A 25,940-nucleotide genomic window follows, 5' to 3' on the forward strand; every position below is an offset into this window, starting at 1 on the left:
TCCACATGATCTGAGGGTTGATACCTTCTTAGTCACAGAAATGTTTGCATACAATATAAAAAAAAAAAAGAACTCCCACTTCCCTGCAGAAGTATCAATATCTTCCTTTTTTTTTTTTTTTTTTTCCAACCTCATTTTATTTGGTTCTTAAAAGCTTTATTATTTCTCATTTTCTAGGATAATCAAATCACCTAGTATTTAACCACTTCATAATGTTTTATTAACAGAAGATTTGGCTCACTGTTTTGTCTCTCAACAGTACTATTTGTGGTTTATTTTCAAAACTGTTCTACCTATATTCTTTGTTTATACTTTATACTTTAAACCCACAGTTTATTTTTTTTGGGGGGGTATAAGTAATGGAAAGGGTTGTGTTGGGCACTTGAGGGTAACTGGTGCCTCAAAAAGTCACAGTCCTGTTTATTAATTCTCTTTATTTAGTCTAACCGAAACTGACAGCTCTTACTCTTCTGGTAATAGGTTCCGTGTTCCAGTTGCCTGTGGAGCTGCCTGCCTGATACAGTAGGTGTCTCTTCCAGACCCCTGGTGACTTGGTCTCTTCAGTATTCCTTCATGGTCTTCACAGAAAGAAAATCTAAACCTGGATGAGTAACAGGCTTGTCCAAGGCAACAGAAAGCCTTAGTCAGAGTCAGGCTGAATGACAAAAGTACCTGATGGCGGTTCCTAGCCTTAGACCTGGAGAGCGCCTTGTTATGCTTTCAAGGGCACTCAGAGCTGTCAGCTCAGGTGAAAGGCCAGGCCAACTGCCAGCATCTGGAACGGCTTTCATATAAATTTCATCATCTGGGAGTAACTGAAGGGCTCCTGTTGTTATGGACTTTAGTGGAAGATAAAAGCAAGCTCAGTTCACTGTAGCTGAGAGGTGGTTTATTATGTAAGACACCTTCACCTCGTTGTTTAACTGAATTTGTCTTTTTCTGAAGCGCGTGCTAGAGGCCTGTACCAGAAATTGTCACGGGGTCAGACCCCAAATGGAGCCATTTGAATGGAGATGTTAGCAACAGCTGGTGGTTACTCTCAAAGGGAGAATTTTGTTCATTTATTAGTTAGTGAACATTTTAACTTCATTTAACAAAAACACATTAAGCAAATTTTTCAAACAAAAGGTATTATGGTTGTTTTTTGTTGATGTTTTGTTTGTTTTCCTTACTGTGCAGAGTTTGTAAGCTGATTCTCCTATATGAAATGAAATTTCAGGCCGTGATGTCTACATCAGCTCTATCGTTATCATAAAGCTCCAGGTGAGTATTTAAATGTCTCCATCTTAGCACACATATTGCTGCATTTGTCGACTCAAAGGTGATGTATCTGCTTTCCCACACATATCTGTGTTCTGTTTGCCTTATACCAACAGAATGTAAACATAACCATGACAATACAGAGGTATTTACAAGGTAAAGAAATATGCTTGTAGGAGATAACAAACACAAGTGGATCCAAAGCAACGCTTGCTCCCCACAAAAACGTGTTTAGCCTCAATGTCTTGCTGAGTGTGTGTTTCTGCACTGGTTTGTGTAATAGGATGTACAGTACCTTCCTTGCAAACGGTGCCTCAACATTGTGCAGAGCTCGTTTGCATTATGCTCACAGTGTGCTGGGTAACTGTCACCAGCCCAAGTGTTTCACCAGCAAACTGCAGTAATGCAATGCCCTGCAGCACTGATACTGTTTCAGTGGATTGTGATACAACCTAAAACCTATCCTAATTTTGGTTTAGAAGCAGGGAAGTTACAATCTGGAGTTTTTTCACTTTCGGTTCTTTCCCTTGTCTCTTTTTCACTAGCCAGTCAGTATTATTTTCAGGCTGTTTTGCTTTCATACACATTTTCAGAGTGCTCCTGATAACAGCTCTGGCAAAACAGCCTCACAAACAGCAGAAAGTCTTTAGTCTGATAACCACCACGATGCCACACAGAGGGGGAGGATGAGAGTAAAATCAAGCAAACTGATATTTGGGTGGCTTTGCACAGTAAAAATGCCTAGAAACTTAGTCAGCAAGCACTGGGCTAATGGGTGAGAATAACCACACTAACCTGGGAATATGAAGAATGTAAGGTGTAGCTGCTGCTGCTCTGGAAATCTGCACAAATGTGACCCCAAAGCACCAACATTAGCCAAAAATGTAAAAGCTTAATCACTGTAGAAAAGTCTGATACTTGGCAGCTCTCCATTCTCCAGCTGTGTGGAGTGATCATAAAATAATCCTTTGAGACTATTGTCATTGAAGTAGAGATTACTTAAAGAGTCCAGCTTTGAATTCTTGTAAAACTGAGCATGTGGGATCTTTTGACAGGATCCACATGCCTATTATATTTCATTATCCCCCTACTCCACCCTAATGCAGACTTCATCATTACAGAAGAGGTCATGGTTATACAAATCATGATCAATTTGCCTGGCAGCTTCATAAACTTTATTGCAGAGTAGCCAAATGTTCACCCGAAACCACTATCAATTTTACCTTGAAGCGATCTGGTCTAACTTCTGTTTCTCTGGCTTATGAAAGCTCTTTCTAGAGAGAACTCTTCAGTTCAAGTCACTATAAAATAACTCCAGCATATGTGTTTGTGAGATTAAAAAATGGTGGAAGTATCAGAAAAAGGATGGAGGTTTCTGAGGAAGCTATACTGTGCATTAGAAATGTTGCTGTCCTTTGAATTATGTAGGTGAAAATATGGAAAAGCATTTTAGTGAAGGCTGAGGAAAAAAACAGGAAAGACAAAAGTCTTTCCTGTTATTTGGACTTTTTCAAGTTATTTGGACTTTTTCAACAGAACACGATGCCTGCCTTTGCTAAAATTTCCTGTTCACCAGGGATCCAGGGTTGCAGAGCAGGTTTGTGGTGCAGGGAGCTATGTTACTCAGTGAATAATGGTAATTTAAATGAGCCCCATGACATAAAAAGCATATGCATTTATGAATTTACATTATTATGATTATTATGCTATTAGGGAGAATTGTGCCCAACTGAATTTCTCTTCAAAAGTACATCTGTCAAGGAATACAAAACCATTATTGATATGACAGTGCTGAAAGACAGTACAAGGCAGGCTTTAGCTGGAGCATTGCATGTGAGCACAAAGCAGCTGTGTTCTTTAGAGAATTTGTCTGCCTCTGCACCGTGTCTGGTGCCTTTTGCCAAAAGGCCTTTTAGCCTAGTGGTTGAAACACTTCATGACAGCTCCTTGACATGTCCTGAGTCCTCCTCTCTCTAAATGGTGGCATGACTTATTTCCACTGCTTTAGCATGTTTTTCTCCCTCTCTGTTTTCTCCTGTCAGGTTGCCACTTTGAGTAAGTATCCACTTCACAGGCTCTGCACAGAAAGAACCCTTACACAGAGTGCTTAGGGTTAGGGAAGGACATTCTTCTAACCCCCTCATCTGATTTCTTCAGAGAGTTTTTTCCAAATAAATAAAGGGATACATAAATAAATAATGTGTGTTATTTATCCAGGCACACCTGGATTTGTTGAACCATTAAAAAAATATAGTTCAGAGGATAGACCTCTGAGACATTGAACTTGTGTATATGCTGGGGAGATTGCATCCCCGTGGAGAGAAAAGGTACAACATGATCTCACCCCTTATTAAATAGTGTGAACCTTTATAGGCCTGGGTTATAACAAACTCTGCATCCATGCAAAAAGCTTGCTTCAGAAGTCACACCAGAAAACTGATGCACAGGGCAAGCAAGCTCTGAGGGAAGGGAAGATACCAAAGGGCAGCTTCATAATTCAAGGCTGTCCAAGGCTGCTCTTGTATGAGGCACAGAGAGGCACCGAACTGCTCAGAGCTTTTGCCGTGACTCTGGCTGGGGATGTGACCCTTGTGCTGTCGGAGGAGTAGCTGGGAAGCTCTGCCTGTCCGGACAGTCCCCTAATGACAATATGGGGTTATAACATCCCACATTCGGGTGCTCTCTTTACCTATGTTTTATTTACAGGCTGATTGGCACTGAGGATGTGCTATAAAGTTAATAACATGGTGTTGTGACAAGTAAATATCAACAGAATTGATCATCCGTGCAACCATGTCTTACAGGGTCTAGGCGATTTAAAATATCTGGAAGTTTGTTATCTGAAATAAGCTGTATGTCTCAGTTAACAAGCCCGGATATCTAGTAGAAGCTCACAGCTATAACCAAATTGCGGTCTCAATTGACTATTCCTGCATTTTGTTTTGGTTTTGTTTGTTTTCTTTTTATGGCTCATCTCCTGCTTTCTGTAACTTGCTTGTCTCCTGAATTTCCACGTCTTCCCTATATGACCTTCCTCTTCCTTCAGAAGGGCTGCATGTAGGAGGAGTTTGAAACAATATGGTACAGGACAGAGAATGTTGATAATGTAGCGAAGAGATGTACATACACAGTTTAATCTTTGGATATGAGGTTGGTATTTTAGGGAGAAGGATTAAAAAAAGCTTATTTTGGTCATTGAGTATTGACATGGAAGAACATTTCAGAATACAATCCTTGTGGAGAAAAAGCCAAATAAGGGGATAACTGGCAGAACAAGACAGGCATTAAGCTCCTGCCTCCAGTGCAGGAGTAAGTAGAAAGGGAGTCTGCGTGCTGCTGATTCCTAAGGATGAGATGCCTGTAAGTGCAAAAATGAACAGCACCTAACTCACAGCAGGGCTTCCCCAGCTGCGTCTGCAGATTATCTGCTTGTAGCATCTTTAGTTAACTGCAGGATAGCTGTGGTATGACCTAAAGAACTCGTGAGTGTCTAGAGGAAGCCACTTTTGGTTAAGATTGGTGTTGTTTCCAAAAGCATTTCTGTATCTTGCTGACAAAGGCTGAGTTTGCTCTGTGAGGTCTTTGCAGGCAAAAATGAGGTCTGTCCTTCCACAATATCTTTGTATGCTGGAGATACCATCAAATGGATTGATTTTTATTATTTTTTTTTTTAATATGCTTCAGATAATTGACTTTGGACTGACATTGGCATGAGCTTTGGAACTGTTTTTCTTTATCTATTCTTTTTGCATTTGTAAGCCTACACATTCTGGTAGCTTCTGAGAATATGAAAATTGCCACTCTTCTAGACAGCTAAAAAGCCCATGTTTCCTAATGTGAGCATGCTGAATCAGAAAACAATGGTTTTGTGAGACCTGTGGCGTGTGAACTTTTAGTGAACTGTAAGGAAGCATTTCAAAAAAAAAAAGAAAAACAGGAAGAGGGTCCTGAATCTTTGAAGGCCTAAGCATGAAAAGAAAGTGCAAGTGGTAGTGTGGCAGTGCAGGCCAAATCAGATTTTATCTTTCCTGTTTTCTCCATTTTAGCAGTTTGAAATATTCAGCTGTAGCCACAAACAACTCATGGTAGTGGAGGACCACTGGAGTGAGGATATGTGCTGTAGATCCTCTGGAACAATGTGGACTTAAACCAAGAGACAAAGACAAATGCATATGGGATAGTAATGGAAAGATACATGTATGTCCAGGTCCCTTTATACATATAAGTTCTGTATCCATTCCAGTCTTTTTTACATGCATCATTTTAAAACTTGTTGTATTGTTTTAAAGAGTAAAACATTCTAGCAACACGCAATTCGATTTTTTTTTTTGATGGAAAAATGGCTCATTTTGCTACAAGCATGCTCCCTGGAATGGACATACGGACTTAAAGCTACCTGGTTAAAAATATAAGAAGACCTATAACTCAAGTAGCTCTGTTAATATGAAAACTGTGGGTAGAGAAAGCTTCAGTCCAGCCTAATCCTTATCAAAGCCTCAATCCGAATCTGATGCACTGTCAGGTTACCCGGATTCTTCAGAGAACAGTCTGTGGACTCACTTACTCATGCGGTTTGAATGATTTTAATGATTTGATCAGTTGAGTAATTCTCCCCATGTATCTCTAATTGTACCAGCATGAAAGAGCTCACATAAACATAATTTCTGTGTAACTTATGCCCATATCAGAAGGCAAAAGAGCTACAGCAATGTACATCAGTGCAGTCTGGAGCCACACTTGGGATTTCACTAACAAACGTAATTCAGTTCAAAAAATCTACTCCAACTGGCATAATTGTTCTGTTACAGGCTTTCGTCATCTTTTGCATCTTGTCTGCATGTGTTTTTTTTTGTTTTTTTTTTGTGGTTTCCGATTCTTTGTTTACTGATGATACGCTTTCCTTAGCTTATGAGGTCAAAACAAAGCCTGAACGCAAAGAGCTACAAGCGAAGTGACCAAACTTGGCAGCTGGACCCTTTCTTAGTTTCCCACAGCTTGTACATTCACCAGAGCCCAAAATAGCCAAACTCCTGAGATGCACATACAGTAAGAGATACTGCTTATAATGGTAGTTTTGTTGCAGTTTCAAAAACAAAAACAAACAACAAAAAAACCCCACCATATTTACTCTATTTTCAGTACTGGTGCCTAAGAGCTTGCTGGTGTAAGCCAGCAATCCAAGTGAGCAGCATTCTGCTGGGGCTGGTGAGAGTTAGCTCAGGGATACCTGAATGGCACTGCATTGGCCCACACAGATGCTGTCACCTTCCAGGCTTACTCTCTTTTGGAATGTTTTTGAGCCCTTAGAGCTGAATTCCCTCTTCTGCACTTTCTACAGGATCCCAGAAATACTGCTGGGTCTCAACCAATGCTCACCAATCCTTCTTTGCTTTATGAAATCAAAATACGGCCATTTTTGCAGCATAGGCTGTTGTTGTACAGAACTGCATAGGTTGTTTGGGGACTAAGGGAGTAGTCGTATGGCTGAGCACCATGCTTTCACCATCCTCTTGTGCCGCTGTTAAAATGGGATTGCCACCAAGCAAGGCAGCTCTGTGCTTTCCCTTCCCAGCCTCCTTCTTCCAGCCCCTTCACTGCCTGCTGCCACTGTGACTGTCCTTGTGCCACTACAAACAGGTATGGTGATGCAGATGGGGAATTGATATGCTTTTGATTAAGACTAAAATCTTTTTGTCTACCTTGAGTTTGTTTTAGCCTAAACAGTTCCCAGCTCCCTGCTCCTGTTTCCCATGAAGGGGGCATGGCAGGAAGCTAGAACAAGTGGCTGTTTCTGGAGAGACTGCTGCTCTCAACAGCAACGCCCGGCTTAGTTGACTGTAAAATGACAATTTGATTTCCAGCTAGCAAGGCTAATCCCCCTGTGCTGTCTGCACGGACAATAGGCCATTCAGGGAGATGGAGCTGGGCTGAATCAGCCACTAGAGGGGCCTCCCTCCCGTGACCAGCTGTACAGCAGCGCTGCAGGGGCTGGCTGAAGTTTGTGTCTCTACTAGAACTAGGCACTGTGATTTTGAATACAAAAATCTACAACGAGCTTTCATCCCTGAGTGCTGACTTTCACTGGCTTGTATTTTAAAAGCTGCTGGTCTGGAGTGCATTTGGGCATTTCCAAACAACAGCAGAGTTTTGCCAGAATTTGGGCACAAACCAACCATAAACTGGAAAAGCTCAGCTTCCCTCACATGTCCTCTACTAACCGCTGCAAAATAGGTCACATCTGGCCTTTTTACCAATCTTGCAGTAACAAATCTGTCATGGATGTGGCAGAGAGCTGAGCAAATGGTAGCCCACCGTGCTTCTCGTTCACGTCTCCCCAGCTGCCTCACTGGTGAGGACCAGCCCCAGTGCTGTGCAACACCAGGGCTCTCCTTCATGCTTGTCAAAGCCAGGGAGAAGCTGCAGTGCGATGCGTGCAGGGTTTTGTCGTGCTCCCTCCTGCCTAGAGCCACGTTCCAGCAGTACCATGTCAGCACGTCACCCAACACAGTGGTGGGACTGGCTGGAGAAAGCGAAGGCCTCTCCTGGCACGGAAGGCTCAGCCCTTCCTCTTGAGTATCTGTGCAGAGTAACATCTGCCCTGCAGACAGAAAGGGCATTAAAATAAAATAGAAAAAGCTAAACTGCAGGCAGTGAAAATAACATCACCTTCTTTCTTCCACTCACTGTGAAACATCCAGCCGTGACTTTCGCCAGGTGATGAGACAATTGTTCTTAATCATTCATTGAGAAAATATACTTCAATAACTAGCGAAATGAATGGAGATGCCTCATCTTATTCCAAAGTGAACTCCCATGGAATTTCACTGACTTGTACCACGTGGCAAGTGTCCAACCTCATCTGAGCCCCTGCATGTGTTGAAAGGGGTAGAAGATAAGGTGTGAGAGGTTCCACCTAAAGCAAGGAAACCTGCTTTGACCTGTAGTTGAAGCTAAGATGAAGAGGAAGATAGTGCTGACTGCTGGAGGGCTTGAGATCTTAATCAGCCCTCACCCCTTTAATTAGCATGAAGCAGCTCATGAGTTGCAGCTTACAGCATCAGGCCGTAGAAAATCGCGGGAATAATCAGCCTGCTCCTGATCAGGAATTGGGTAAACATTACCCTGGGGCTTCGTGTGGTCACAGGTTTGGCATTGCCTGAACTGGCTCTGCAATGTAAACAGAGGATTGTAATGCAGTTAGCAACATTATGCAGCAAAGCACAGTGCAGTGGCTCACCATTTGAAATACATTTCTCACATCTGAAATTGTTCAAGGGTTAAGATATAAAAAAAAAAAAAAAGAAAGAAAGAAAAGGAAAAAAAAAGCAGTTTGAAAGGGATTTACTGCTCTCTTTCCTAGGATTGAATCTCATCTCTTGTATATGTCATTCAATTTTGCCTAAACTGGAGCAAAACAAATTCCTACTTTGTAGCTCCTGTTTCATTTCTGTAAGAGCCAGGAATGCTTAACACTTCTGAAAACCTGCTCTCCCATAGCTGGAAAGAAGTTCATAAATCTTTCTGTCTCTGCAGACTGTGCTTTAAATTGGTCTGAAACTGACATTTCTTAAAGAAAAAACATTCAGAAAGAAATCATTTAGGAAGATGGCTTCAATTATGTCATGTTTCAATGCATCCCTATTCCATTATGATATAAATATGAATCTTGAGCTTAATATGCTAACGCAAATCATAATGAAATCTAAAAATAAAGCCAGTGAAGTGATAGCTGAAATAAAGCATTGATTTGAAAAGAGAAAACAGACTGTTTCAGGATTCTTTATTTTGATGATGTCTGATTAAGTCTTGCTTCGAGTTACACATTTTCCTGAAATTACCATGCTTTCTTGAAATGTATAAACGTCAGTGAAATGTTTTGCAGCAGAAACCGTGCTACCTACTGGTTCCAATTGCATTTGTGAACTGTGCAAAAATACATGAATGTTATTCAGATCGTGTGCTCCAAAAAAATAAAGGTTACACCATATTAACGGCAAATAATTTGATTATCTTAAGTAGAAAAATAAACATTTATTATCCAAAGCCCCTGCAAATGGACAAGGAGTACTACTTTATAGGTTTTCCAACAACTTCAGCGTGAGCTGTTTGTAGGCGACTCCACTCCCCGCATACTTTCCAATATACCCCTGGCTCAGGATGACTTCACTGTTAATGTAAATAACGAAAGGAATGTAAAACGGTCTCTACCTACTCCCTAGGCCAACGACCCCTTTCATATTTCTTAAGGCTTCCCTGGCTTTACCCCTTCCTTCCCTCGGACGGGCGCTCCCACCAGTTTCCGATGCCCTGCTGAGGCTGCGAGGCCGCACTCGCGGTGGCACCGTGAGTCAGCACAGCCACAGCTGCACAGCCCGAGAGCATCGTCCACGTCTCAGGTGCTGCCAAACCCCTGCGAAGGAATCATTCTTCTACCCCCCGAAGAGAGAAGACCAAAACCAAAACACGAGTCAACCCACGAGCATTTGGGGTGGGTGATACTCGTGTTGGATCGAGGGGAGAAAGAAGGGTGGGGAAATAATGCTGGGGCTGTGAGGTGCCACAGTAACTCAGACTGAAGTATTCTTCATCTGGAATCAGAGGAGAGCAGCTGCCAAGGCATTTAGGAATGCACTTCTCAAAAAAAAAAAAAAAAAAAGGAGGAGGAGGGGTGAATGCCAGCTCATGCTGGCGCTGGACCCTCGCCTCCTGAAAAAAATGAAGTTAAAGGACAAGTAGCTGTTATTGAAAGTTCCGTGTAAGCCCTTCCAGACGCTTGCCAAGTGCTGGCAGAAGGCAGACCCTGCGCTGCGCGGCGAGAACTCACATCTTTACTCATTTTCGTTATTTTTGCCGTGAAGGACGCAGCCCCGCGGCAGCCCCGGGCACCTCGGCCCCGGCCCCGGCACCGCACCGGGGGCTGCGGGGCGGGCCCGGCCGGGCTGCACGGGGCGGGGCCGGCCCCGGGCCGGGGCGGAGGGAGGGAGGGACGAGGAGGAGGAGGAGGAGGAGGAGGAGGAGGAAGTGGAGGCGGCTGCGAATAGCGGGCAAATGGGGAGCTGAGCGGCTGCAGCAGCACCGCGCAGCAGCACCAGCAGCAGCAGCGGAGCCGAGCCGAGCCGGCAGCGGGGTCCGTGCAGGCGGGGTCCGTGCAGGGGGGCGGCCCGGGCTCGGCTCGGCTCAGCTCAGCACGGCTCGGCTGGGGGACAGCGGCTTCGTGCCGGCTGTGCCGGGCTGTGCCGTGCTGTGCCGTGCTGGCGGCAGGGTCTCGCCGTGTCGGGGCCGGGCTCGCTGCCCGCCGTGCGGGGCAGGGCCTGCCGCGGCCGGCTCGCTGCGGCGGCGCGGCGCCGGGTCCTCCCTCGGCAGAGCCGTCTGATCGCTCTCTCTCCCTCTCTCTCTCTCTCTCTCTCTTTTATTTTTTATTTTAAATTTAAAGCCGTCGCTCCGCGGACGCCGAGTGCGAGCAGCAGCAGCAGCAGCAGCCGGGGCGCCCGGAGAAGCGCGCCCGGCACCATGCAGACCTTCCTGAAGGGGAAGCGGGTGGGCTACTGGCTGAGCGAGAAGAAGATCAGGAAGCTCAATTTCCAGGCCTTCGCCGAGCTCTGCCGGTAAGCGGGCGGCACGGCGCCGGGGACGGGGCCTGCGCCCTCCCGGCCGGCTGCGGGGCGCTTTGGGGGCGCTTTGGGGCTGCCCCGGAGCCCTGCCCGGCCCCCGCTCGGGGCTCGGCGGCTCCCGCAGCCCGGCCGGCCCCGGGGAGCGGGGGCAACTTCGTGCCCTGTGTCCCGGCCCCTCGGGAGCCCGGCTGGAGCTGGGACGGGGAGGGGGCGGCTGCAGCGGGGTCCCTGGGTGCGAGGGGCTTTGGGGAGCTGCAGCGGGGCTTTGCCGGGGGAGCTGCGAGGATCGCACGCACGCTGTGTTGCACAACCGATTTTATTGCTGGAGTGGAAGCGTGAACTTCATATAGGTCCAAGGTCTCGTGACACTTGCATTATAGCCTCTGAAGAACAGCTTTTTTTCTTATTTCATTCCATTACTACGTTTATATCAAGGGTACAACATAAACTTTGGTCATTGAAAATGTCCTAAGTCACCATTTTCATAATTTCTGCAAAGTCTGCTCGGACTTTGTAGAACACATTTTCTAAGACTTCAGGTAGGCTTTATTAAAGCATGTCATGCTAAAACCAGCAGTGCCCGCATTCTGAATTCCTGCTGGCAGCGCTGGTTCTTCTCTGCAAAGACGAAGGAGGCACAAGAAGCAAGAAACTATTTTGAGAAAGCAGCAGAAGCTTTTGCATCAGCTTGTGTTCTTGGCATTCGGTATCTGCTCTGTCAAACCTCAGCAAAACTTACCAGATTTTCTTAAAATATAGAAAGGACCGCAAGTTCTGGTTTAATGTCTTTTTAAGTTTCATGTGGTTCTCCAAACAAAATACTTCCGAAAGAGCGATGCCAAGTTTTGAGCCTGCCTGAGCGACTTTTTTTTTTTCTTTTTTTGTGATGCTTGAAAATACGCATTAACTTCTAATAAGTGTTAGAGAAATGCTGTTGTTACGGCCTTGATGTTTGGTATGGGTTGGGTTTCATAAGCAGAAGCTGAGGGGAATCTTAGAAAGTACATAACTGGCTTCTCATAGTTAATTGCTTTTCATTCCTGTTATCATACGCGGTACTTTATGTTTAGGAATCTCCAAAGGTGACTGTCTGCCCTCCACTGTTCTTGTTTCTCTTTTTGACTATGTGCTTTGCTTTACTTTCTCTGCTTCAGAAATTCTTTATGCTTATGTTTCATAACATAGATACGCAATTTCTTTGTGTATTGTACAAATTTATTAATAGTTTTAAGTCCTGGCAGTGCTATGAAAATTGACCCCAAAGTGTCTCTCTTGCTACGCTTTCCCAATTTTGTGATGCAAATTAGGCTACCACACTCTGTACAAGCTGAGGTTGCTTTGAATACCATTTGCAGATGTTGGATAGATATGTCCATTTAATCATGCTTCAATTATTTTCTTTTAAAAGGCGTTTAGTATTAGTCTGTTCGTAGAAGTGGAGTTAAGTGTTAGGTTTAAAGATCAATGCAGTTGTTGGAGCAAGTTGCTCTGTTGCCTATCCTGGTAACATCCAATGATACCAGTGGGAGGCCCTGTTCATTTATGCAAAGATTTTGTGTATTTTATGAGTAATATCTACTTGATTACTTGCGTATTTATATGCTTTTATTGCGGCAGAAAAAGTAGTGCCAAGCTCAACATACATCTTACCAGAAATATTGTGCATAGTAGGAAACAAGGCAAGTGTACTCATTCCTGTACAGTGATTCATGCGTTAGAGTGGACTATGTGTCTGTCTGTCTACTCTATGTATTTTATGGTGACTGTTACTGGGATTTTATTTGCCTGTTGCCTAGGGATATACTTTCTGGATGACTACAAAGTTCAGTTTTGTTTGTACGAGTTTGCAATGAAGCAGTTATATAACCCAGGAAAGTAACAGAAGACGCCTAATGAACTCCTCAAGTGTGCTGTTTTTAGACCCGGAGTATTGTTGGGATAAGAAAAGTCTTCAATTTTTTGCAGTCTGCCAGCGCAGCCAGCTCTAGCGTGAGGCACCAGTGCCACAGAGGGATTAGGGACAGACACTTCAAAAACAGCTTGAGCCATCCTCTGGGAGACGGTCTAAGTACTGAACGGCTTTCCTAGGAGTGGTTTCAGGTTTTGTCTCCAGCAGCACTCCAGTACTGAAACACTATGAAAGACACTAGCTAAAACAAAACGTGAGTGAGCAGCGTGAGTGCACCCGCAGTGAAGGTGCTGCTCTGGGGCACAGGCAGCCCTGTCTTCAGGTCCGTGCTCTGCAGAGACCGGGCAGGTCCCTTAATGTTGTCCTGGTGTTTGCATCCAGCTTAGATGCCCAACCAAGGCTGGGGTTTGGTTAGGTTCCCTGTTAAATTTTGGCATCTGAATCCTTCCAAGTGGTTTTGTGAAGAAGAAAAAAAAATAAAAAATTGTAGGCGCCTGCTTTCTGTTTTGTTTGTTTGTTTTTAATTTTTGCTTCGTGATACAAATCTCCTCAGGTGCGCAGGTCTGGAACAGCCCTGTCCTGCCTGACCGCAGTGTCTGGGACATTTGCCTAAACTTTGTATTCACAAGGTAACAGGCCTTGTATTGAGGGCCGTCGAGCTCACCTATGCTTGTGGTCCTCACTGCGGCACACCAGCGATGTCCTGCCAGGGCTTTATTCTTCATGGAGCATGCAGCCTTGTCTGTGCCTCCCAGACATAGCCTGAGGAGATGAAAGCAGTGGCCGTGGTGGTACCTACATCTGCGTTTATAGCCCAGGCAGTGGTTCCCAATTTGGGTTGCGTCCCAGTGCAACCCTTAATGCTTCCACAGCCCCGGGGCTGTGCTTGGAGAGCTGCTGACCTGGAGGACAGAGAGCTTGCCTGGGGAAGCTGGGTTTGAGCCTGCAGCCAATATCTCCTGAGGGAGGCTGAACCTGGGGCAGGGGCCGGGCTCACTCCCATCCTCCGTCTGGACCTGCCACCACACCATGGGACAGTCACCCTGCTTGTGTCTGGCCTCTGCTTCCCACACCGGTTTTCAGTTCCGCCCAGCGACTGCTTTCTGCCTAATCTGTCCGCATAGCGAGGCTTCTGCGTTCCTCGGCGTGCCCTCGCCAGTACCATGATGCTCCCCTGCGAGCTGTGACGCGGGGCTGAGCTCCTCTGCCTGGAACAGGCCTCTTGCTGCCTCGCTCAATTTGTTAGTCAGGAGGCGATCAAAGAAGCTACTGCTGCCAAGCTGGCCCCTGCTTTTGAGTGAAAGCTGCTAGGTCGCCGTGCTTTGTGTCGAGTTGGGTACCCCCTGCGTGCTGCCATATGTGCCGCACCTGCGCGGCCAGGCCCCCCGTGGCTGTGGTGTGGAGATCCCTGGCCTCCGCATCTCCTGCCTGCTTTCCTTGGTGCGGCGTTCAGCTCCACCAAGGCATGGCACCGTTTCAAAGCTTTAGGTAGCTGGCTCGTGGTAAAATGCAGAGTATCTGTGGCCCACTAAAAAGTCAGGCGAGGTTTCTAAGGGGCTCTTAAGTGAGAAGTTAGGAGTGTGTGGTGTGAAAATGTAGTTCTGGTGTTGTCATGTGTCCTGCTGCTGAAAGGAACAGTTCCCCCTTCTTCCAGCTGTTTGGCCTCATCCACTGTCTCAAGCTGGTTTTAGTGGTTATGCAGTTGGCAAAAACTTTCAGTCCAGCCTGTTCCCTGCTCCTCCTATTGACGATGAAATTATGGTCTCTGTGCAGGTGCGTGAGCACTAGGGCAAGCTCAGGGAAATGGAGATGCCCCGCTACATTACTGAGGTGACAGGACTGCAGGGTGAGCTGCAGTTTGTGGTAAAGGCTCTCGTACACCACTTTTTTACATCTGTAAAATATGCACAGATGTACTGCCAGGCCTCCTTGCATGTTGTGAGTAAAGAGACTCATGCATTCATGTCATATGAGGAGGGGCAGCGGTAGTAGTACAGAAAAATGTGCCTATCTGTTTGAAAAATGAGTTGTACATGTTTGGCACCAGTTCAGATTAGCGAGGTGTGGCCGTTTACAAGGGGCTGTTGCCTCTATAAAAGCCTCCACTTCCTTGGTGGCTGTTCTTTGTGTCATCAGTTAATATCACCTCTTTGGGGCCACGAAGATGTGAGGTAGTAAGGTTATGGCTATGTGAGTAAGTTATAGTGCTATAAGGTGAAGTGACATACCCAAGAGGAGATAATTTAAAGTCACCCTATTAGGAATGAGACGCTACTTCTCAGTTATTTGGGGAAAAAGCATTCACATGTGCAACTCTTAAGTTCCCATGGTAGTGTGGTAGCTTTCCTGTGTAACTGTGTAGGTACTGAGTCAGTTTATCCTCTTTATAGTGCATAGAAAATGAATAGCGAAGGAGTTGAAGAGTTGCCTGAAGATGTAATTTGTGTCATGATAAATCCTGCAGTTTGACAGACAGCAGGGCTGTGCTTGTTCATCTTAATGTCCAGATTATTTATGGTCAGATTTTATTGTGCAGTGTTTTTTCACCAAAGAGTTAGGGCCTGGAAGGAACAATTTCTCAAGAAATTTTAGAAATTCTGAGAAAATTGAATTCTGACCATAAAGGAAGAAAATGTAAGTGAACTAATAAAGAATACCTTCTGGTAAAGCCTTGTCACCTTGATCTATAGAGAGCAAGCTGAACTGCCAGCCCCCCTTGAGAAATCATCCATGACAAACTGATTGCATTCGTTGACACATGAAAGCAAGGCTTCTTGATCTGCTTTGGATTCCTAGGTGCTACCTGCTGCTGAGGGCTGTTCTGAGACTTTAGCCTGTGTTCTTGGATAACTACCTGCATCAGTTCAGTGCTTCTTGGTTTTGGTTTTATGCAAGGGGATGCACTTTTCTTTTGGTGTGCAATTCCGGTTAGAGCTTTTCCTACTGAAGACCGTTTGATAGTATGACAGATCACTGTTTTTTGTTTTTGTTTTTTTTTTTTTTTTTTTTCTTTTAATTTAATTTGTTGTTATGTTGAAGCTATTCTGATGCTGCTACTAGATCAGTCTGCTGAACACAGCATCCAATGATTTTTTACCCGGCAAAATAGTAGTATGTCTTATTTAATTTTTTTTTTGTCTGACTTGATCTTACTCTTTCTCATGCCTTTTTTTTTTCCTCTCTCTTCAAGCTAAGTTGGTTCTTTGGCCTGCTTCTTCCCATTTTATATCTGTGGTAAATAGTTAAGCTGTCTTTTAGCATGTATCAGAAGCTATTCTGTTTAGTAAATCAATGCCATAAAAAGCATAAACACTGCTGTCAGTGCTATAGGTCTGTACAGCTCTTTTTCTTTTCTAGACTTTATGCATGGCCCTTTTTGAAGCACAACCTGTGCACAAGAACCTAAATATGAGCTTTGAGATAGACTTAAGAATAATGCTGGTCTGAGGGCATTAAATTAATCCGTTTCTTTATATTGCAGGCTGTGAGGTATATTGCATATATATATTTCCAAGAAGATCTTGGCGGGGGAGGTAATGTTCTTTAACCCCAATTCACTGAAAAGCCCTAAATACAGCTTTTTAAAAATTCATGGCTTGTGTCAGTTAACTTTTACATTCTTAAAGGCCATAAAATAAAATGTATGTGCATCGATCAATAGCTCCCATTGTTGCTTGTGTTAGGCTGAAATACTGTCATAGAATGGCTCGGGTTGGGAGGGACCTTAAAGACCATCTAGCTCCAACCCCCAATGGATATCATGAGAAGCAACCAGAGGCAGGATGGGAGGGTATATTTTTTTGTTTTGTTTGTTTTTTGACATCAGCTCAAACAAACCCTTCCAACTAGCTAAATGATAAAATTTATAATAAGCCACGAAAACATGTTGAGGGTAGTAGTAAAAAATGCATGTTTCTTAGATGAAAAGGTCAGTGTGTTTTTGGGTTCCTGGTCCTTCTTCTATTAACCTGTAGAGGAGGAAACATGGCATCCCAGAATAACTGGGTATATGTGCGTTTTCTCCCTCAGAGAGCCCTGACTGACAGGCATCCCCCTCGCAAAAAGCTTTCTGTGTTAGGCCTGCAGAGCTGTTTCATGGGAACACAGTGCCCAGCTCCGCGGCAACAGAGGTGGCTGTAACAATCACAGCTTTCATGGCGACTCGGTGTCATGATCTAGCAATCATTTACCTTGGATTCAGGAAGTCTGTGTCCTCCCTGCGGTACATCCCCTTACCACAGCCTGTGTGAGGTGATACGCAGCAAGGAACAGCGATAACCTCGTCAGGTGGCAGAGAAAGATCTGGATTCTTCTGCAGATCTCAAGCTAAATACGAATTGACAGTGTTGCCAAAAAGCAAATGTCTTGATGGGGTGCGTGAGCTGGGACATGGCCTGCCAGGCACATGGTGTGTCCACCCTGCATGGTGCTGATAAGGCTGCTGCTTACCCTGCCTTTGGTGTGGGGCTCTGCGTTTCAGGGAGAAGGCAGGTCAGCTCTCAGTGTCCACAGGAGAGCACTGAGAAGGATTGGAGGTCTTGGAAATACAGTGAATTGTACTGTGGTATTCAGCATGAAGAACTGGGTGGATCTTTGGACATTTTAAAAAGCTGTTGTAGGGGAAAAAAAAGCATGGTGTACTCCCTCATTCCACTGTGGGTAAAGCAAAAAATAGTGAGCTTCAATTGCACCAAGAAGGAGGGATGCTAGGATTTGGAAAAAGTACTGTGGCTGTCTAGGTAGGCAGCGAAGTTTGTTGCTCAGAACTTCTAAGAAGGGTTTGGACAGACATGCTGGGGATGACACGAGCCTGTGGTCCTGTTTCAGGGCAGAGATGCTGACCTCTCCTGATGTCACGGCTTTGTCCAATCTGTAATAGGTGTCCAGTAAACAGTTCTTTGTGTACCTTAAGTAGTCTGAAATCCCTTTACTACTTCAGCAGTCATGATGTGGGAAGCCTAGAGGTGAGGTCTAAATGCTTTCAGCTTTTTAAAGTATATAGGCTCAACCTGAGAGGGGTTTCAGAGCTGCCTGCTGAAAGTGTTTGCTCTGCTTTAATGTATTACACTGTCAATCAATGCTTTGCAAGTGCATTTCATGATGTTGGTCAGATTATGTGCTATTTATCTCGAATTTGACACCTTTTGGTGAGGTGACATTCTTGAACATGTTCCAAGGAAACAGGGAAACAAACCATTGTAAAAGACTAAAATAAGCATGGTAATAGATAAAATAACCACCTGTGCTGGGTTCATCCACGCTGTAGGGCTGTGAAACAAACACTCTTCTGTATAAGTTATCTTTTTCTCATTTTTGAATTCAGCGTTCAGTCCTTGAAACAGTGCTTTGTTTTGTACTGATGGAATTCAGCTCCCTTCGGAAGGAGTCATGCCCTCTGTGTGATCAAGGAGGAAGCTGCTGATGTTTCCTCACTGTCCAAACAAGGCACAAATACCAGCTAGTGTTCTGTCCCTCTGCAGAGAGAAATCGCCGCTGGAGGACAACCATGTACTCTACCAATGGCTTTCAAAATGATTGAGTTTCATTTGGGGTAGAGGGCTTAAAACTTTTGTAGTTTTCATTCTCCTTCCTCCTAACTGCAGTGTTTGTGTCGCCTTGTGATCGCTGCTGATGGCAGAAGGATTCCTGTGGCTTGGGAGGCAAAATGGAAGCCTGCTTGGGCTGCTGTGTGAGCAGTGGGGTGGCTGTGAGTGTGCTGAGGTCTTGTGGGGCTCCTGGGGACCTGCTGTGTGCAGTGGAGGAATTCATATTTCTAGGTCTAACTGCGCTTTTAGGAAAGCAGCTGGCAGAGCCAGGCTGGGGACTTGGAAAGAAGTTCAGTTCACGTCGAGCTGTTTAATCCTGTCCCCTCGGATACCAGTTGGTGAAGGCTTATAAGCGCATCTCATTTTATGTCTTGTCACACACTGCTGAGTCATGCTTGCTTGGAAGAATTTGAGGTCTGTCCTTCCTCCTCAAAAAAACAGATTGGTTTTTCTCTTCATCACACTCCTCACAGGCTTTTCTTTCTGCCTGTCAACAAGCCGTCTTCTGCCCTTTCCCTCTGGAAGTGTCAGGTCTGTGTACTTGGTCTGGGTCCCCAGGTGTTGCCTTGTGAAACGGGATTCTTCCTGAAGGAGAAAATACTTGAGATGTGTCTGTATCAAAAGACAAAGTGATAAATCTTGAACTTTGAAGCTGGGCTGCTGCTGGCAGTGTTTCTGAAGCCCCGTGTTAGCCCTGTCAGACCATACTACAGACATGCCTGCGCTTTGAGGGAGCTTCTGCCCCTTGCAGGATGTGAACAGGCTGAAACCCTGCTGCCTCCAGAGACCTGGCCTGGGTGTTGTGGCTGTGAGCAACATCGCTGTCCTCTTTTGAAATCCTGTGTCTTAAAGTGCTGGTGACTTTTTTCTACTTCCCCCCGCTGTTGGGTGGGACGGTGCTGGTGTAGCGCCTCTCCTCGCAGCAGGAGATAGCCCAGAGCGCTCAGTGGCCGCGAGGTGTCCTGCCTGGCGTGGTGCTTGGCAATGCCTGTCACTGCCTGGCTGTGATAAAGTTATCTGCGTGCTGGGGTAACTGCTTAGCAGTTGATAGAACAAACGATGTCTGGGGTGATTAATGGCGCTAGAAGGAAACGATATCACACAGGTCCACTTGTGCCACTCCTTCGCCATCTGCGCTGGCAGAGCGCAGCCCTCCTTGCTCCCTGCCCCTCCTGAATTGCTTCAGTGGTTCCACGAGCTGCCGTGATGACTCTGCTTGTTCTCTATCTCCTCAGCCTGGTTTCGTTACCAGGGCGGAAAGTGTCGTCACTTGTACAGCTGGGTTGTGAACACTCGCCTCCTGTAGCAATACACCGAGCTCTAATGAGCCTGGTAATGGCCACCCGAACCCAGCCAGCTATGCGCCTCGTACAGCTGCCTGTCAGCGCTTCATCGGAGCCGTTCCCTGCTGCTGCAGGGGGGCCATATCAGTTGAGAGGGTCCAGCACAATGCCTGGTGGTAGAGCAGCCAGCACGGGCACTCTACCCGCTGGCCTCTGAGGGGAGACAGGGTGGTGGGGGATCACAGGGGGTCCTATGGTCTTAGGGGATCACAGCTCTGCTGTTGGGTCAGCATCCAGGCCAGTTGAGGAGCTCCAGGCCAGCCGGCCAGAGCTGGAGGCACTTGGAAAAGGAACGAGGCACAGCACAAACATCTCACCTTCCCCCTGGCAGAGCCTCCTGCCTTCTGCCAGCCACTGGTGGCTGGAGGCTCTGCTTGCAGCAGCTGTACCTGTGGTGCTGTGTTCAATAGCCACAGATGGCCCTGCTCTGCAGAAACCTACCAATGTGTTCTCTGAACTCGCTTTCATTTCTGATATCACAGGTCTGCAGAGAAGGTATCAGCGTGTGTTGGCTACTCTGTAGTTTTGTTGTGACTCAAACATGAGCAAATACAAAGTTGCTTCTGTTTTTCTTCAACCTGTAAAGGAGTAGCTATTATTTATTTTAAGCGTGTGTTTAATTTCCTAACACACCTTGACTCATGATCAATAAAAAAATCATTTCAGTCAGAAAGACATAAGACATTCCGAAGTTCTTCCCCAAAGAGGAGGGACTTCCCTGCTAAAAATACAAAAACTTGCAAAAGAGGGAGAGGAGGAACTAGCAGCCGGGTCCAGCTTAGGGGCTACCTTCTGACTTCATCCAGTGCTCACTATCTGTGACTCACAGCTAACAGTGGAGAGTTTTGGGGAACCTAAAACCCCTTTGCAGGCAGAGAGAAAAGTGCCTGACCAGCTTACGTGGTCATGTAGCAGAGGGGCACTCTCTGAAAGTGAAGCGCAATATTAGGGCTGCGAAGTGACACGAGCCCTGTCTCTCTAGCCTTTATGCCACATGTAGAATTAATTTGCAAATAAAAACTATCTGTTTTCTGTCCAATATTGAAAGCATGTATTTTTTTTTTCTGGTTTTCCTGTTGGTTTTCAGTTAATGCTGCCTTTCTGTAGCTTCAGGTATGTATTTTAAGAGTTGTTTCAGCTCAGCATTCTTTCACGCAGTTGTCTAAAATAAGTTTGCTTTAAAAACAGACTTGAATGGAGGGAAACAAAACAGAAACTAAGAAAGCCTAATGTTCTGATGAAAGGCTGATGGGCAAATAAAAAATAGCGCTTGCAGTTGCTGACCTGCGCCCTGGACCTGGCAGGAGAGGGGAAGGCACGGACGGGGAGCGCTGTTATTGCCAGCGCCCTGGGCTGGAGCAGCACGTGCTGCACAAAGAGCACGTGGCAATCGAGCAGAGCAGTGAGTGGCCTTTGTCACCTGGGAGATGTTTTCTTCCAAACTTCTGCCTCTCAACGGTGGTTTAATCCATGGAGATAATGTGTTCTGTGCTGTGCCTTTAACTCTGCCCAGCTGCACTGACCCCAGGTAGGAGCTGGGCCTACAGGAGAAGAGGCTTGCTTGCAGGTTTGGCTTTAGGGCTTGTCATTTTGGAGTTACATCTCCTTCTGTCCCAAGGAAGAGATCAAAGTCTATGTTGGAGTGAATTTTGAAGAGGGTGGGTTTTCTTGATGTTTTTCTTGTCCTTTATAGAACCAAAATTTTAGCATGCTTTGAGGGATAGAAGTACAGGCTTGTTGCTAGACAGGGTGTGGACTCTCCTCTTTCTTTTTCTTTCTTTTTCTGATGCTATTTTAGGCTCTCAGTTCTCACAAAAGAACTTGTGCTTTGAATTTTGTTTCACTCACAAATGAGTAGAGTAAAAATCTTTGGCCGTAGACTTATTACCAAATTTAAATTGCTTTTGCATGGCAATAACTTTGTTTCAAGAACTGTCTAGCTAGTTCACCTGATTCCTTCCCTAATGCACCATGATCATAGCTTTGTTCTTAGGGCATGCTGTAAGGCATTGATCTTCTGATCTTCATCACTTTGTTGCTTGCTAGTGAAGGATTGCTTGTTTGCAAGTAGCAATTCACCTCAAGGTAGAATATTCTTGAGGATTAGGACTTTTTTTTTTTCATTAATAACACTCAATCTTACTATTGTCTGGCCTAAATGTAATTTAAAGATTCTTTTGTTTATCTGTTCCTTAAAGTAAAGTCAGGCTCTCTCTGTTTCTGGGTATTTTAATCAGACCAAATGGATCTCTAATGTATAAGCTCAGCCCTTCCTGAGCAGGCTCTGGAGAGTGGAGAGGGCTTCACGCGACTGATGCTTGTCAGCTGCTGTGTTTTAATTGTAAAAGTTCCTCAGACACTGGTGGGATGGATGTGAGCCAAATTGGAGTCTGCCTTTTGGTGATGCTGGAAGGAGCCAGAAGTCCTTGAATGCGAAAAACCTAGGGCCTCTTGGGGCGTTTTGTCCTTTCTCCCTGACTAAAATAACCGTGGGGGCATCGTACAGACCCATGGGTGCAGCAGGCTGTCGCTTCCATGGGGATGGCGCAGACCATAGTGAAACCCTTTTTTTCTCATTTTTGTGCTGTTGTGCTACTGTGTCAAAGAGCTTCCTGATCAGCATAGTACAGCATCTTAGCTCACAATAGGTATTGTTTTGAGAGGGTTGGCACAATGTATTTGTGCTGTGATTTGATCTCTCCTTTGTCTCGAGTAATCTGTTAAAATGTAATGCTTAATCCTACTCCTTTTTGGCAGGTTTTCCTCCAATGTTGTTACAGAGATAATAAAACAGTGTAGCTCTAGTTGCAAGAGATCACTGAAGAAAAACAATGTTCTGGGTTGTTTCTTCTGTGTTTTTGGCTATAAAACAGAGAAGCTGTGGCCACACTGGAGGCAGGAGGCAGGGTAGGTTGTGCTGTCAGACTTGCTGTGGCTGCTCTTATGTTAACAGGGAGCTTCCCTGACTCTCCCTTGTTCCTAGAGTTTCTGTGAAAAAGGTCGTAGAACCAGACAGCACAGCTTCTAACAAAAAAATTGCTTCTGAAACCACAAATCACGTGTAGGACACTTACTCTATCTAACGTATACTTTGACAGACAAAGAAAGGAAAATCATTTTAAGCTTTGGTACCAGTGGACTGTGGAAAAGTGTACTTCCTCCCTGCCCCCTACCCCAAATTACACTAACTGCAATTAACAGACCTTAATTAAAATGCCTGGTTCGTAGCTCAGCAAAGAATTGGAAACAAAGTTAGTTATTCTCAGGCAGCTCTACCACAGATTTCGTCTTGGGCAAAGCTACTTTCCTGATGTGTAAGATCAACATCTTTATACCTGTTGTTCTGTAGTTCAGTTGGACAGCAGTCAAACTCTTGGTCCTAGTGCTTATTCCTAAAATAGGAATCCTCGCACGTGAATTAGGCCAATATATTCAAAAGCTGCTGCTTGTGGAGGTGCTGAGTTTCCCTGATCCCACTGAGAGCTGAGGACACTGCAGACCTGGGCCTGATCCAGCCTCCCTCTGAGGCTGTTGGAAATGTAGTTGAATTCCTTGGGAGCTAGGTAGACCTCGTTCTTTTTTATTTTTATAATGGAAAATTGGAGAGTCAGGGACTGAAATTGAATTTGCTCACAGTGGCACGAATTCAAGGGTACACCTGTGGGCAACAACACATGGACCTCTGCTGCTGCGTGCTTGTACCTTGTCGCACCAGAAATAACGAGAGTGGGCACTCAAAGAGTGTGATGAGTGGCTGGGTAGCAACGACTGATGGCCAAGAATCAGAAGTGTGGTAGGTAGTAATTAAAACATGCTACAGCGATGGCATTGAATGCCTGCTTGACCCAGGGAAGTATCTGCTAGGGTGATCTGAAATGCCTTTGTAGCACCAAGTAGAGTAGTTGAGCTTCCTGTTCCTTGTTAGTGCTGCTGCCACCTTGCCGTGTGTTAACTGCTCTGTGGGTGTGAAAACTCCCAACAAGAATAGATTTCAGCACACTTACTGCTGCTGGTAGTAAAAGTTGAAATACAAAATGTTTATTTGTGGAAAACGCATGTAGTCCATGAAAAATCTCCCTATTCCATCTCATCCCCATTTAAATCAAAGAATCCCCAATTCTGGGGGGCCGATGCAGGCAAGATGGAGCAGACTGGCAGTGCTATGAACCTTACAGTGAGGGAAGGCTTGTGCTGCAGAGTGGTTTTGGTAAATATTGTTCCATCTTTGAAGCAGTAATGTCTGCGTTGGGGTGTTTTCAGCAGCCAGTTTGGCTTCAAAGAGATAATTATCGGAGCCTTCTCTAACAGCAGGGATGAGGGCTCCCTTTTGGTAAGGCTCGATCTCCTTTTGATGAAACAAACTCTATTAAAGAGTTAACTCCCCCCATCTTCTATATGTCTTTGTCTGAATGTGAAAATTCTTTCCCTGGCTTTTTTCCTCCCCTCTAACAACGTCAGGAAATTAAATTGTTTATTCAAAATGTCTGATGTCGGTGTTGGACGCCCACATTGGCTCGGGAACTCGGAGACATTCCTGCGAGGCAAATCCCCAAAACCTGCGAGGTGGCTCTTCTCTGCTCTGCTATAAACGTGTGGTTTGACTGTCAGGGTATTTTTAAACACGCTGCCCAGACAGCTTTGAAATATGAATAAAGCCCTAAGTATACACAGATGAGCTGCAGACAATTGAAATGTGTTTAAATACTTGATCTCTTCCACGTATTCATCAGTACCTACAATTGGGGCGTGGGGGGGCGTTAAGGAAGTTTTTGAATCGAGGAATGTTCTCTGATCCAAGGGAGAATAGAGAAAAGCCTCTTGAATTGAGCATTGGCCTGGCAATCACAATAGGGTTTGGGCTCTGTTGTAGGCTTTATTGTAACTTAAGCAAGTCAGTGAATTTCCCAATATCTTACTTCTTCCACCTGTCAAATGCAGGAGTAATAAAAACACATCACAGTGCTGTCGTATGGCTGAGCTGGTAGCAAATCGTTAAGGGACTATTGGATTTCAAAGGAGACGGAGTGTTTGTTACTTTATCTTGATATTATCAGCAGCTCTTCATTCACATCTGTTCTGAGGCACATTTCAAAATTAAAAATTCAAGGCATTGAAATTCCACAGTTCCTCATGGATGGTTTAGTGGTGGACTTGGCAGTGCTAGGTTAAAGGCTGGGCTAGGTGACCTTAGGGGTCTTTTCCAACCAGAATAGTTCTCTGAAGTAACCTTCAACACAGTTGTTGGGGGCTGCAACCTGTTTTTAAAAATTTTAGCCCTCTTGATTGTCTCAGACAATTGTCTATTTAACTGGTAAACGTTTTCAGTTCATCGTATACAGATGAAGTGATCACTCGGCTTTTGCCAAGCTAAGATCTCATCTTCCTGCATTGACTTTCTTAACCCAGTCACTTCAATACATGCTGACATTGGAGCTTTGCTTCAAAGAGCAAAGAGGGAAGGAGCCAGGGGGCTGTGTAGCAATCCCCTCCACCACAGGCAGTGCTGAGGGTTGCTTTCTTTATTACGTTTCTCTGTGCTTCTTCTGGGGGTACCTGAGTTCAGAGAAGGCCCTGCAGACACAGCTGTGGCTGCTCTTCTCCAAGTACGCCCAGAACCTGACGGAACACAGGAAACATGGAAACTCGGAAAGCTGCAAATAAATGTGAGCCCGACCCTAAGCCTGCTAAGTCTAATGGGAGTTATTTTTCATGATACAACAGTTTACCAAACACAGGAACTTTGGGAGGAAAAAAACCTCTCATAATACATGGGTTTTTAATAGCACCTTATCTAAAAGGTGCTGTATAACTTACTCATTTAGCTGTGACTTAAAAAAAAAAAAAAAAAAATTGCTTTTCAGAAGTGATTCATTTTCCTTCACATCTTCAGAGTTGTTTACTGTGACTGGCTCTTCAGGAAGTCTTTACTCCTTTGTGTTTATTATACACAATTTTACTTGTAATAAACATCTGAAAGACTTGACTGATTGGTGGCTGAGGCTCATATCAGACGTGGGTAGCAGCCTGGCTTTGTCACGCTTATTTAAAAATGAAAAGATCAGGTACTCGGCAGCCTTTTTTCTAAAGAAAGCTACTGCTCACCATTGTACCAAGAAACTATTTTTTCCCCTCTAAATGAGGCCCAGAATCTCCTAGGAGACTTTAAGACTGCATCTTTTCTGAGAAGTAGGATTATTTGGTGCATCTTCTAAAGTGATGCTTGAGCAGTGTGGTGGAGCCTCTTGGAATGAGCAGTGCTTGGGGCTTCCTG

At 45.1% G+C, this 25,940-nt stretch overlaps 1 protein-coding gene across 2 annotated transcripts in view; it reads left to right on the forward strand.

Moving 5' to 3' along the window:
* The first annotated feature begins 10,233 nt into the window (after nt 1-10,233).
* ITPK1 (inositol-tetrakisphosphate 1-kinase) overlaps nt 10,234-25,940 on the forward strand; it is a 146,455-nt gene continuing 130,748 nt past the window's right edge. Inside the window, exons 1-2 of one of the 2 annotated variants that reach the window (XM_068682902.1) lie at nt 10,234-10,387; nt 10,694-10,865. In XM_068682902.1, coding sequence (XP_068539003.1) covers nt 10,771-10,865 — 95 coding nt within the window. In that variant the 5' untranslated portion in view covers nt 10,234-10,387; nt 10,694-10,770. Of the gene's footprint in view, nt 10,403-10,693; nt 10,866-25,940 lie in introns of both variants that reach the window. The other variant, XM_068682903.1, reaches the window with a different exon arrangement.

Source organism: Anas acuta, chromosome 5, assembly GCF_963932015.1.
Source record: "Anas acuta chromosome 5, bAnaAcu1.1, whole genome shotgun sequence".
Taxonomy (NCBI): domain Eukaryota; kingdom Metazoa; phylum Chordata; class Aves; order Anseriformes; family Anatidae; genus Anas; species Anas acuta.